The 14,022-nt window shown below is 40.1% G+C and overlaps 1 protein-coding gene across 1 annotated transcript in view; it reads right to left on the bottom strand.

Annotated features, from left to right (window-relative positions):
- The window catches only part of LOC104314937 (macrophage mannose receptor 1), a 33,444-nt gene extending 25,200 nt beyond the window's left edge, over positions 1–8,244 (bottom strand). The window contains exons 1-8 of the mRNA XM_069776299.1: positions 8,076–8,244; positions 5,953–6,351; positions 4,534–4,707; positions 3,398–3,562; positions 2,984–3,100; positions 1,934–2,077; positions 378–560; positions 41–195 (exon numbers count right to left, since the gene is read on the bottom strand). Coding sequence (XP_069632400.1) covers positions 41–195; positions 378–560; positions 1,934–2,077; positions 2,984–3,100; positions 3,398–3,562; positions 4,534–4,707; positions 5,953–6,351; positions 8,076–8,136 — 1,398 coding nt within the window. The 5' untranslated portion in view covers positions 8,137–8,244. The remainder of the gene's footprint in view (positions 1–40; positions 196–377; positions 561–1,933; positions 2,078–2,983; positions 3,101–3,397; positions 3,563–4,533; positions 4,708–5,952; positions 6,352–8,075) is intronic.
- Between the last annotated feature and the right edge of the window lie 5,778 nt (positions 8,245–14,022).

Genomic DNA, 14,022 nt, shown 5'->3' with positions numbered 1-14,022 from the left:
AGGACAGAAGACAGGATGAGAGTGGGAGAGGGATTTTTACCTCTCCCTTCATAACAATGCAGTCTGCCTTATTCCCTGTGTGGGTCGGCTCTCCGTGATGCCATTTGGTATAAGTCACGGGTGTCCCATCACTCCATTCAAAATACATTTGAACCCTGAAGTCATTTAGACCAATCCACAGCTCATCGTCTGGCTCTGGGAACACAAAGGTAATTGTAGGTATGGGTATGTCTTAAAATGGAACAACCACATCTCACACCCACTTTTGACTGAAGAAGGACTTTTTAAAAAACATTTAAGATCATGGTTACAATGATTAAATGAATAATAGCAACAGTATAATTCCAGATAAAAAAGTGACCTGCAGGAATACTCACTGTACCCAAGCTGAGACACTGTAAAACTGTACTCCTCGATATTATGAATACTCGCCAGCTCTCCATCTTCTTTCCTGCAGGAAGACTGGGCTTCTTTCCATATTTTGGGCGTTCTGTAAATTCTATAACAATGACCTGCATAGGCCACCCATTGCCTGGGGCACTTAAAAGGCTTTAAGTCACCTAAAAAAAATATTTCAAACAACTAATGAGCAGTCCTGTTCAGCACTTTCTTTTAACCAAAAAGAAAATGACATGTACTGACATGAATTTGAAATATTGGAGCACATACGGGCAGAGGAGAGAAGCACAAGTCTGAGGATCATGAAGAATCAAAACAGTTTTTCCATCCCAGTTGTGCTGGGAGCTGCCAAAAACCTCCTTTACAGGATTAAATAAATACTAAGTAATTTGGTATACAAACTTGCAGGGCACAACTCCATGCTAAATCCCCCTCAGCAAGGCTCTGAGTACAGCCATGTTTTACAGAAGAGAGCCTCTTTTCCCCCACAGGGACTTTATCTTGCTGAATTTTGGAGATTTTGTACATTTTTTCACTGGAAACACCAGGTGCTCGGGAGCCAGTTGGAGCTCCTGCACGGCCCAAATCATGTAACAGAGAGCCCAGACACATTTATGTTATACCAGACATGTCAGAAATCCCAGCTGCACAGAAAAGCCGGGCACTTTGTTCAGCAGCTATTTCTTGGTGTGAATTTAGAATGGCCAGCCATCTTCCATTGCTTTGAAGGTTCACATGGTCTGCACCTATGTAGTAAACTGAAGAGGGCAGGATGTGTGCCTGGCATTGGCGTGTGATCAGCCACATTGGTCAATGCTCCCTGGACATGGTTTTGGCCTGCACAAACTTGCATTTCCTTAAACAGCATCCAGGCATAGTTTGGAGGTTAGCATGGATCATAAACCATTCCCAGTGAGCTGTCTGGATGCTGCCAGAAAGTACAGAATACCAACTATGATGTGCCATTCATCCCCTGAGCCAGAGAATAATCTAAATACTAGTATATATGTAGTTGAGGGAGTTACTGTAGAGTTAGTTGCATGCTGGGAATTCCCAGGTGAAGTAACTGCACACCTTTTCCTTTACATAGATAAGACCTAGTCTGCCTCAGGTGGAGAGGGAACTCAACTGGGAAAAGGTGCCAGCCCCACATTCTGAATTTTTCCTTTCAGAATAGAACAAAAAGGGTCAGAGAGAGCAGGGGGAGCATGAACTCTGGCTCACATCTTTTAGCAGGACATATCTTCAGTGTATTTTTCAGAGCACAGGATATTCCTCAGTATTTTGTGGTCTGGATAACATGACTAAACACATAATGCTGCCTTCTTTAGTACCTTGGGATCTTTTCAAAATGATGAACAACATCTAGACATCAACTTTAAAATGAGCCAAAAAATTAAAGTTTTCTCAGTGTTTGACCCAGGTCAACAAGTGTAATCTTTTTGTTTTGACAATATATTCTTATTTCATATATGGCATCCTCCCAGTATTTCTCACTCACTGCAAAAATAGCCTTATTTTTTGACCAGCTTACCTGAGGCAATAATGGCGGAATCTAAGGAGGAGTTTCTCTTTTGGCAGATATATCCCAGTTTCCGATCACACACCTGGTTTTCCCATTTGCCATTCCTACCTTGGAAGGTCCCACATATTTTTCCAGATTCCACAGATGGGTTTCCTTTAGGAAAGAGGCACAGAATCCCTCTGTTAACATTGAAAATTTTCACCTCATCACAGGAGGGAAGGTGCAGGTCTTTTGGAGCTGCAAAGCCACTGGTGTATTATTCTTCAGAGTGATAATTCCCAGGAGACGTGACAAGGGAGCATCACTGGGATGGTCAAGAGGGCTGAGATTTCAAACATGAGACTTGCCCCTTTTCTCCCATGCACTGCTTATGAAGAAATTCAGTGTATTTGAAGCATGGCAGTATGCAGAAAAAAGCTTTATAAAAGTTCATCTAAGACAATTCCTTATGGGGTGGTAGTATTGGAAACAACTCAACATCCTTTACAGTTGAACAGTGGACATGAAATGCGTATTTAATTCCATGGGAGTGCTTGCCCTTTGGAATTCCCTGTAGTCACAACAACTATTGTGAAAATACCTAACATGGCAACATGCAAGATGGTGACTTAGATCCTAAGAAAAGAGTGGAAACTTATTAAGATAAAGGTCATAAGCAGTAACTGAGAACAATTGAAAGTATTTTTACTGTAATATTTATCTTTAATTTTTTTCTCTTTTCTTTAAATTCTCTTTAAATCATTTTTCATGAGGTTTTTTTGTTTGGATTGAATAATATGTCTGATGAGAAAATTGTGGATGGAAAAAAAATAGAATGAGGTGTACATATTTGGTTTTAACTGTTTTCTTGGATGAGCTATCTGCTTTCTCTGGGAAACTCAGAATTAATGATGATCCATCTCGGGTGTGATCTCTATTACTGTAATATCCTACCTTCCCTATAATCCCTGTAACCTGTGAAAATTCTATGAAACCAAAGGAATTAGGTAACAGGAATTTGGGGAAGAGAAGAGAATTTTGGCCCAGATGCTGATCATTGTTTCAGAAAAGTGCACTTACCTGGAGCCCAGTTTAGGTATCTGAAAGGACTGCCCCCAATCCATTGCCAGCCACTGTCAAGTGCACTGAAAAGACCAGTCCAGAGCTTCGCATTGACACCCAGGTCACTAGTGAGCCCTAAATGGTCAAAAGAAACAGTCAAGCTATTAAATGCCTCTGATTTTGTAAGTTATTCAATAAAACTTGAAATAAAATTTTAACGCATGGAAAAAGAAAAAGTGTCATAGTAGATATCTTTTTCTTAACTTAGATTTTTTTCACTATTTTAATAAATTTTTTGTGAGAAAGGGACAAGCTTTTTTAAGAATGTCACTAAGACCTATTTGCACAAGGTAAATACAAGTAACTATGTTAAAGCTCTTGGAGCTGACGTACATTTTAAACATATGCATTAACTTTTTTTTTTTACTTTACCTAATAAATACATTTCTTCATGAAGGTCTGTGATACTTAATAATTCTGCATTCTGTTGCTGGCAGCTTTTTCTTGCTTGGTGCCATGTCAAAAGTGATTCTGAGTTTATCTGATAGTGAGTTTCTGTCACAGGATTTGTTTTCCAAAGGTTGTTGTGGATGGTGTCTATAAAACATAACAGCAACTTGACAAGATAATCATACTTGCTAACACAGAAAATAAAATCTTCATTGCAGACTAAAACTATCTAACTGTATGATTTGCTAATTTTTTACATATATTTTGCCCCACTTAAATATACTTTTTTTCAATATTAATAGTACTTTAATGACATAAGGAATTATTTCTCCTTACAAATCTGATTTTTTCTACATTGACACTGTTCTTTTTTATTTCTATGACTCATCTAGTTTTCTCACAGTTTACTCTACATTAACCCACTTAATGATATATTCTACATGTACACATGCATTTCTCTATTCCCCATACAGAAAATTTTGGTCTCCACACCCATTTCTTACCTTGGGACCCCTCTTGCGCTCTCCCAGACCTCTCAACATGACAGAAATGATCATTCCCTATCAACCAGATGTGAATTGGGGGTGAAGGGGTAAGGAATTTGTGCTGGGGTTATTGGAAAGCTGTGTTGGATGATTTGTAGGCGTAAGGAGCACTGGAGCACCAAAGGCAGGTGAAGGTCACTGCCCGTGTCCCTGCGCCCTTCCATTCACTGCAGCTCTCCTGTTCTCTGCTCCATCCCATGATACACAACTGTCCTGCTTCCCTGTGTCTCACCTTCCTCATCCATTGCACTTCTTTCTGCGTTCCATTTGCCCTGACTTTCTTCTCACCTGGTGCTAGGGGTTTTCTCTTCCTTTTTCCATCAGTCCCAGTCACCACCCACAGAATACTCCCCATATGTAGGACTGTAGGACCACTACTCATCTCTGCTGGAGAAACAGTGAGAGTGAAGAGCAGATACCTCATTTTATCATTGCATCGTTCACCAGTGAACTAGGCTGGCCAGAATCCAGCTTGCTGTCCAATGCTACTTCCACATCCCAAGGAAATTTTGACCATGAGAGCGGAAGAAAAATTGCTTAATGCCTTTCCTGAAATCTTTATGAATAAATTACCTTTTAGTGGACAATTGCCAAAAAATTGGTCTTTATCAAAATCTGAAGAAGTTGCACACCAAAGAGAGCCTGCATCATCACTCCGAGGGATGCACTCAGCGTACCATTTACCTTTGAGCTTAAAAGGGAACACACAAGGTGCACCAAAGGCATTTCCTCCCAGTGTATAGATATCTACAGAGAGAAACATAGATCAGTGTCAGTTGGTTAGTTGGTATTAGATGTTCACCACAGTGTCTGCTCATAGCCAGCTCCCCATGGACACAGTTGAGCTGTGCAAGAGCTCAACACATCAGTACTTCATTACCACAAAGCCTTCCAAGGCTGTTGTGCCAATCAGATATGACTATGGCAAGATATTCAGAATTAAGACTCTCAAACAAGCCTTAATTGGCCCTCAGACTAACTTCTATCTTTTTCTTTTCATTTCTATCTGGACTACTGTGTCAGAAGTGCTGGTGACTCAGCTGCTCCCATTGCATACATACTCCTGTCAGTGGATGATGTTTAGGTTCCTTTTTTTTTTTTTTTCCCATATGGTTGAAGAGGCTTGGAAAGAAGGTATCAGAATATTTTTATTAGTCTTCATAAGAGGAAGCTATATCCTCAATTTGCAAGTGACTATGCTGGGAAGTGACCCTCCCATCTCTATGCAGTCTAATTTGCTGCTATCTGAACAAAATTATGACAAACTTCATTCCATCTGGACCTGCTGTGGGGCACAGCAAAAATTTCATCCCTTGTTATTTAACTTCCCACCTTACCAGTGTCACAGTAGAAAGGAGGTTGAACACTTGAGCTTGGATGCCCACTCTACATAATAAAAGAGGGATAATAATGCAGGAAAAGGAGATCTGACTCTCCAGTGTTCCTTTGTCAGGGTGTTAGGATTTATTGCATCCTGAATGATTAAGCACTGTTTTTCCTTTTGCTTTTTCCTACTTTTTCTTCTTGACGGGCCTGGGATACACCAGGTAAACACTATTAAAAGTGGATTACATCTATGTTAACTAGAAATTAACTTCTTAGAAATAGCACATGGTCAAACCAAGTAATAGCAACAATAAATATTTAAATATAACACAGTCACCACTTATTCTACAAATTGATCAGACATATTTTGAAACAGTCATAGATTTCCTCCTGCTCTTGCTGTACAAACAAAATTCCCATTATCCCTTATGATTACATCATAGGCCTTTGTCATTTTATTCTATCATTTGAAAGAATTGTACTTGCTGAGTTACATAGAAATATGTAGTCATATTTGCCTTGCATTTCTACACCCTGCTTGTGGTTAGCTCCCCTACTGACATCACTGTAAGAAAAGGGTTGCTGCATGACAAGCAGGCAGCAGAATGCTTTGTAAATAGGGGCAGTCAAGTTACCTAGAAATAGAGATTAATTTTCAGTACTCACCCTCATAGCGCTGAGAGCACAGGCTCTCTGCAGTTCCATGGATTTTCCACCTGCTCCCTTTGCCTGATCCTTTGGACAACCTGATTTTCTTCCCCTTCCCTTTGCCATAGTTGAAAAATAAATCCTTGCTGTGGGTTGCGAGCGTCTCATTTCTACATTCCCACCACTGGAGTTCATTCGTCCTGTTACAGGATTCCAACGTGATGGCAGCCTCGTCGTCCTTGGTGAGCACTCCCAGGCACAGCTTGAGGGCCATGCTCAGCAGCTGCGTGGCAGAGACCCACCTGAACTTTTGAAACTCGTTGTGCTCGTCACAAGTGGTAGTTATGACCGAGCTAGAGTTTTGAGCTTGGGCGCAAAGCTTGCTGTCTTCATTATAGATTGAAAATATTCCGCTATCTAGAAAATAAAATGAGAACGCAAACATCTGAGGACAGATTATGTAGGAGACAAGTCAGTTAGTTGCTATTTGACAGTCTGCTACAACAAAAAAATTGAACATATGGAGTCCATAGAGAAAGAAATCAGAGGAGGTTAATCATCAGTATGAAGGATATTCATCAAAATGTTCTTAAGATGCAAGCAACACAGAAGCTGAAAATATAGCTCTTTCAAGAGAAATTGCTCTTCTTCACATCCGTCCTTAAAGCACACTGTTCTCAAAATGCTATTCAAAAATGACCTTTATTAAATTTCATGAGTTCTTCAAAGTTCCACCACCACGCAGCATATTAAACAGGCTTCAATTTTGCAAGTAAAAGGACTTTTTGCTTTAGAGCTATCAAAAATGGTTTACATACATACTCAAAATTCAACCATTTTTGTGTTTGGCCAAGAATGACGTGGTTTTCAGCTCATCAAGCAAGTGGGGTATTTTTTATTTCTGGTTAATTATTTTGGAAATTTTTGGCAACTGTACAAAAAGTCATTTCTTCACAGAGTTCAACTTGTGAGTTTCTAAGGAGGGAAGCCACAACTTGCAGCATCATCACTTCAGTTCTGAGCACAGTTAAGCTAAGTAAGTTTCCTAAGTGCCATTAATAGCTACACTTGTAAATAGAAATGTGAGACACTGCACAACAGGGTTTTGTTTCTTAAGACCAGCTTCAAAAAAGGGGCACAACTTCAGCCTGCTCCAAACCTTGACCATTTTTGCAGCTTGCCTTGCATCCCTTAGGTCCCAGCTATGCGACAGCAACATCATCCAAATAGCTCTGCTCTGCCTTTGAGCTTTACTGCCACCCAAGGTTTCTTGCCAGGGGTGGGATAGTTAAATGGGGCTTCATGACCCCCTGCCATCCCAGAGTTGCCAGGTAGTGGTCAAGCAGCCTCAGTGATGTTTCTCTGAAAGGCTGCAGACCTGAAAAAGCCAGATGGCATTTCCCCTGGCACAGCTCTCCTGCCGCAGTGCTTCTTGAGAAGGTTAGCAGAGGCTGGGTCGGAGCCAGCGTGGTCTCGCCCAAAAACACGAACAGAAGAAATTCTCCTGTAGTGGATTAGACCAGTGTTGGCTAGTCCCTGCTGCCATTCAAGGGATAGCACCGGTCTCCTGCAGTTCTCTAGTTAGGAGCGTCCTGCAGGAAAGAGCTGCAGACACAGCATCATTTGTTTTCCTCTCAGCAGTAGCAATGTCTGAAATTTAACAGACAGAAGCTTTTAAGGCCCTTCCTAAAGCTGTCAGCTTGGAAACAGGACTCCAATACTCAACAATCAGTATGCCATAGTCTGTATGGGCTGTCTAAGAAACTTCAAGCACACATCAGGCAGTGGTTCCGTGCATGCTGAGAGTTCACTGCCCTGTACTTCTGAGCTGTTCTAACCTCCAATGGAGTAATTTTGGATCAACTTTTGTCTGCATTCAGCTGGCTGATTGTCCAGAATCAACACTGTCTAGGTTATGCCCACATGTGTTGGCATATTTCTTTCACTCATACACCACTTTGAAAACCAGGTTAAGGAAGCAGAATGCCTATACAGATACCACCAAGTTTAAGAGCTGAATAAAACTGTTTCAGATTACATGCACTGACTAGATCTAAACTCACTGTCCACCAAGGAGGACATCAGGAAAGCATGAGAAACAATTTGCAAACCTCCAGATGCAGCAGAGGACCAAGACTTACCAGACATTTGAAGAGATGTACCAAAGGAAAAGAGAAAAATCAGGAGCAGGTAGACAGCCATTGCCAAACGTTTCAGTCCCTTCTCCCCTTCACCTGAAATTGATGCTGAAGACCAAATCTGTGCCTTGCAGGAAAACTCTTCTGCACTGAACTGGATTAGCAAATCCTTTTTGGTTTTTAAGACCCGACAGATACAGGGAAGTTCTGAGCTGCAAATAAGGAACTGTATCATGTCACATGAGTAATTTTGAAATAATACATTAATGAATAAACTTTGCTTTCTAAGCTAGTTTTTCTACTGATAAAACTTTTCTCTTTCATGTAAGTATGAGATCTAAGACGTAATATTTTAGTGAGGATTCTTGGAGACATACCTTACAAAAAATCAGGATCATTATTTTTATAAGAATATGACATGAATATCTCTTTACCAGAAATAAAGGGAAAAGGTAAAAAACAAGAGGAAGATTTGTCTGTATGAATAAATTATTTAAAAAAAAAAAAGCCAAAGTGCAAGGCAATACTGTGAAAAATTGGCTGGGACACCATGCAAATCAAGTAACTATGACCTTGGAATCAGAGAGAACCACAGTTTCCCATGTCTGCCGTTCCACAGAAAAGAGAAAAGCTGCATAAAATAGGACCTGTGTTCTTCAGAAGGCACCTGTCCCTTCTTTTGCTCCATTCCTGACTATATGCAGGAGCAATGTACCCAAACTGACAGCAACAGTTGAAGAAATTCTGAAAAGCAACTACACATTTCTAGGAAGAAGAGAACCTGTAACTGGAGAACAGTGGATTTTCAATTATTGCTAGAGAGGGAAACTAAACTGATAAGAAATACTGCCACATTTTTCATCCCACTAGTCTGTAGAAGTTTGCACCCCTTAAAGTGCACACCCTTCAGGCATTCTGACAAAATTCTGAAGTTTACTTTGAACAAGCTTTCTCCTTCATGATAGGTAAAAGAATTAGAAAAATGGAGAGGGTAGGGAAGAGAAAAGGCACTCCTGGGGAATTTTTACATCCCTTTTGCTTATGGCCTTTGAAAAATTTCAGTTCCCATATCTTCAGGAGAGGCTGGTTTGGGATAACTTCCCCAATATCGTATTTGCAGCAAATACTCTTTAGGGTCTTTGACTTAAAATTTCTGCTGTTGCAGGCAATGAAAACCATGGACACCAAGATGAAGATGAGGGATCCTGCTTCTGTTGTTCTGACTCAGATGCAGATGGACAACTCACTAGGTCTAAAAAGGTACACAAGGAATTACAGCAGAACAAGAATTACAACAGTAAGAGAAAATAGTGGCACCTGAAGGCCAGCAGGTACAGCTAGACCAAAAACATGGAAAGAATGGGAGCCTGAGAAAGTCACTGAGACCTGAGGAAAGTGGGAGAAAAGAGAGGGCTGCCTCAACAAAGCAGCAGATGGTCAATTACTCAGTAAGTATGATGCATATGCAAGGATGGCTGCACTGAGTCTGAAGTAAGGCATTCTGGTATTCCCCAACATAGGAATGCTTGACTCTGCAACCTCACGTTTCCAACTTTCCATGCTTCCTTGTTCAGGAGCTCCAGGTGTGCAGACAGAAAAATATTCTTATTTATTATTTAGGCAGGAGGAATGTAGTGTCTTGTCATTCTGCTGTATACAACATCTCAGCATCTCCAAAGCTACCGGGAGGCAACAAGTACAATTACAACAGGAAAAAAGAAACTAGTTCTGTTCTGGAGAAAGATCGGTGTTTGGTGAAGGACTGTTATTGATGGTCTGCTGAGAGAGGCTGAAAAAGAGCAAAACATACTAAGGTCAGCTTCACCTTAGTGTTTGTATGTTTGTCTGAGCAGACCCCGCCACAGCCCACAAAGTGGGAAAGAAAATCAGAAGATTGCAAAGATGCACTCCAGCATCTTCCACTTGGCAAGGCACAGCCTGGCAGTTTAGAAGTGGTGAGGAAGAAAGGCTGCTGGGTTTTGTGTTGAGTCAGCATTGTTCCTTTGGCAATCTCTGCTCGTGGGCAGGAAGTTACACTCACAGTGTGCAGATTTGCCACCTTTTCTCTGAAGTCTGAACTCTTCTGGAGAAAAGGGGAAACGAAAATTAAGCACAAGGGCATCAAGAAACGTAGCAATGTGCAGAGACAAACCTTTACACGCTATCGAATATTGCCATCAAGTCATTCCTCAGCTGCCGGTGGAAATGCATGGGTGAGTCCATCCAGGTTCAGCCAGATGCTTCCCTACAGAAGTTCAATAATTCATTTTCAAAAAACCACTGGTATTAAAATCTGAAAGGAATTTTGTGATCATTTAGCCTGCTATAACTTGATATAAGATTTCAACCCAGAATCCCCACATAGAGCACAATTGCAGTTTCTAATTGAAAACTTTTAAAAAAAAAAAAGACGACATGGTCTAAACCTCCATAGAAGTATTCTAGCCTAAAAAAAATGCAGAGACTGAACAAGCTTTCCATTTCTTTAGACAGGCCCAAAACATACTGAAAGAGCAACATAAGGCACCTTGTGCTTTCATGCTATATTTTCATGCCACATAATCAATGTTATTTTTTCTTTCATTTAGCTAAACCAACAAGATCAAACGTAAGAAATCTCAGCAGAATCAGAGGATTATGGATATGAATTACTAGTGATCAGTTAAAAATTTCCTTTGCTTTTCTATCCATCACTTATGTTTCATCTTGTTTATCAAGAAACTATTTTCCTTGGTTTTATAGCAAGAATATTCAGAAAAGCGACATCCCAATTCCTCTGTGAATGTATATTTATGCAGCATACAGCCTGAAACCTCCCCTAAGTAGTGGCATTTACTCAGGAGACAAAATAAGAGATCACAAGAACAACAGAGGGGTTCTAAGGCAACGGACCGATCCCAACAGCAACAGCAGCCGGCAGTAGAAAATGGCTGAAAGAACTGGTGAAGGATCAGCATACATTAAGTAACAAATTATATGGCATCCATATGAATATGAATAATTTCCAAGAAGACACACTGCTTTTTTTTCAGTCAAATAGAGCAGCATGTATAATTTCCCCAGCCCAATCTTCAAAACTTTTTTGATGTAGTCAATCACTTGTCAGGAGCATTGCAGCTCGGCAGCAGAAAAAGAGGACATAATGCCAGATCACCAAATGATGTTTGGTAAAACCATTACACAACAACTCAGTCCAGAGAAGATGGAATTAACATGAGGGTGTGGAAAGAGAATACTAGTTTGGAAACTATTCTCTCAATTTTTCTTGAAATTGTATGATCATTATTGTCACAAGTATGACCAAAGGAAATATGATGTTAAAAACCTAGGACTGGACTCTGTATTCAGACAGTCTAATAAATTGGTTGCCATCACTGAAAGGTACTAGCTGGGGAAGGGGGGGGGGGGGGTGGAAGAAAGGAAAAAACCAACAAAAACCCAAACAAACAAACAAACCCAAACAAACAAACCCAAGCAAACACCACCAAAACAAAAAAACAAGAAATCTGACTTTTTATAATTACAACTCCCTAGGTAAAAGACTTTAATTTATTCTTATATTAATGAGGTATTGTTTAAAGTGTTCAAGCTTGTTTGTTTCTCTACCTTCCATTCAAAAATTCCTATTAGAGTTTGAGTAGAGAGTTTCGGTGCTCATCTTCAGCCTACTACATGGAACCATAATGATTTCCTGTCCTGTAAATGCCACTGTTTCCATGTTTGCTTTTTTGAATGGGAAATTTGCTTCAATCCCATTGTATTGCAATAGGAGGGACAGTAAATTTAAATTTCCTCTTCTTCTGAAAATCTTTCAAATCTTTCTCACTCATGCTTTTTCTAAAATGAGCAGGCCAAGTAGATCCATCTTTAGAGTAGAGCTTCTGATTTGGATCCTCTATTTTTTCTGTACCTATTTGAACAGGAGAGCAGAACACACACAGCATTTCACAGAAGCAGCTACATCAACTGCCAGCTATTAACTAGCCCGGCATTTTTAATTGTCTTCAACTCAAAGTTGATGCTGGGTTTCAGGCAGTATAAATGGGTGAATGAGTTCAAGACCATCCAGGCTGTAGTTCCTGGATTCTCTCCCTGACACTTTTTAGCTGTAGAGATGTACCTGTTAAGTATGGCAAAGCACCAGAAATGAGACATCCCCTCAATCTTCCTTTTCTTTCCAATCATACATTTCCATATGTGATACATGTGATAAAAAGTTATCTGGAAGAATCACTCGCTGTGCAGATACTGCCATAAGATTGTGCAGTCCCCCAGAACAGGACTGAACTTCTTTTGGGTAGAAACTGCACTTGTTTGTTGTTTGCACAACAGCCAGTGCAGTGAGGCTGAGATTCCAATCTCGGCCTCTTGACCGTTCACTGTCCCTTTCACATACCTTTCTAGCTGGCACCACTTCTCCATATAATTGAAATGGTGTCATCCTTAACATCATGAATCAGTCACTTGGGAGGTTTCTGGCATAAGCCACATCAGGTGGCATGAAGAACCATTAGAGGTACTACTCCTTGAAAAGACATGCTCAAACAACTGTGCATTAAAAATGGAAAGAGCAGTAGGAACAGAGGCAAGGAAATAACTGGGAGAAAGGGAGCAGAGTCAGAGAAAAGGAGTCCCAGGATGAATTTCCCCATCTTACCTACACGCATATGTAATTCAAGGTTTTTAATAAATCACTCAGCTGACATTTTTGTCTTCCTTTTGAGCAGACAGTCCTGGGACCGATTCAGGAAAATATGGTCAATATATTACTTGACCGCAACTTTGGATGGAGAGTCTCCATGGTTTTATCATCTCCTTTTTAACTTTATCCTGTTAAAGTCTTATATATACAAGACTACAAAATGAAAAACTATTTAAAAAATCAAAGCTAGTTACTATTTATTTCACAGAACAAAATCTGAAACCACAAACCAAACCTTGCAAACCTTTGTATGCAAGTGAGGAATCATGCATGAATTACATTTTACAAGATTCACAAAAATTAGGAATATAAGCTCCACATTGGGGAACCTAAGACTTCCATAAATGGTAACCGGTCTAGCCATTTTAGAAAGGAATTAAAATCAGTACTAACTAATAGGTTGGTAAAGATAAATTGTTCTTGACTTCCAGCACACACCCCACAAACCTATGGTACTTATTGAGAGGCAGTAGGAGAGCAGTACCCATATGTGATCACCATAACAGCTATCCAGTGCTCCTGTAAACTTTCAGAACATGTGTAGGTAATGTTCCTCCCACTCCTCAGTAACTGTTGTCCTGATAAGAAGGAAGTTTTGCCGTGACCTTCATCTCCTCTCCCAGACAAACCCACTTGTGGCCAGCCAGAACACTGGCAGTTAATGCCAACCACACTTTCCCATTCCACAGGCCTGCACCCAGATTTTACCCGATTAAATCCTAGAATACATAAACTACAAGAACTACATTCTTGGTTCTCTGTGTTGTGTGAAATTGTGGGAATTGAAATTATATCATAAAAGGATTTTTTCCCCATGTGGTTCAAAGAGGATGTGCCTACATACAGACTTGTCATCTAGCAACTACCCCTGTAGTTAAGTCCCTAGGAATACTTGAAAGATGGTAGAATTAGAGATATGTTTGCTGAATAGCTTGCAGAATCTGTGCATTAGTATGGTTTGAAATAACTCTGGTGCAGAAACTTCAAATCTTGGGAGTTTTCTCAAATGGATCTATCTACATTTTACTTCCTTTATTGCATCCATTTCTATTGTTCCATTTAATAATTAGTCAATATCATCTCTTTTCTTAAGACCTGCACTCAGCAGTGTGGGTCATCAAATCATTGAGTTCTGAAATCTTACACATTATACAATGGTTACAAAATAAAAATAACTGCTGTGTATAGCCTTACGCACACACTGAAACTGGCTGCTACAGTATTTGCACATGAGAAAATAGCTTTGGC

Source organism: Haliaeetus albicilla, chromosome 2 (assembly GCF_947461875.1).
Source record: "Haliaeetus albicilla chromosome 2, bHalAlb1.1, whole genome shotgun sequence".
In the NCBI taxonomy this organism is placed as follows: domain Eukaryota; kingdom Metazoa; phylum Chordata; class Aves; order Accipitriformes; family Accipitridae; genus Haliaeetus; species Haliaeetus albicilla.
The sequence above is the reverse complement of the archived record's forward strand: the minus strand, read 5'-3'. Positions and strand labels throughout refer to the sequence as shown.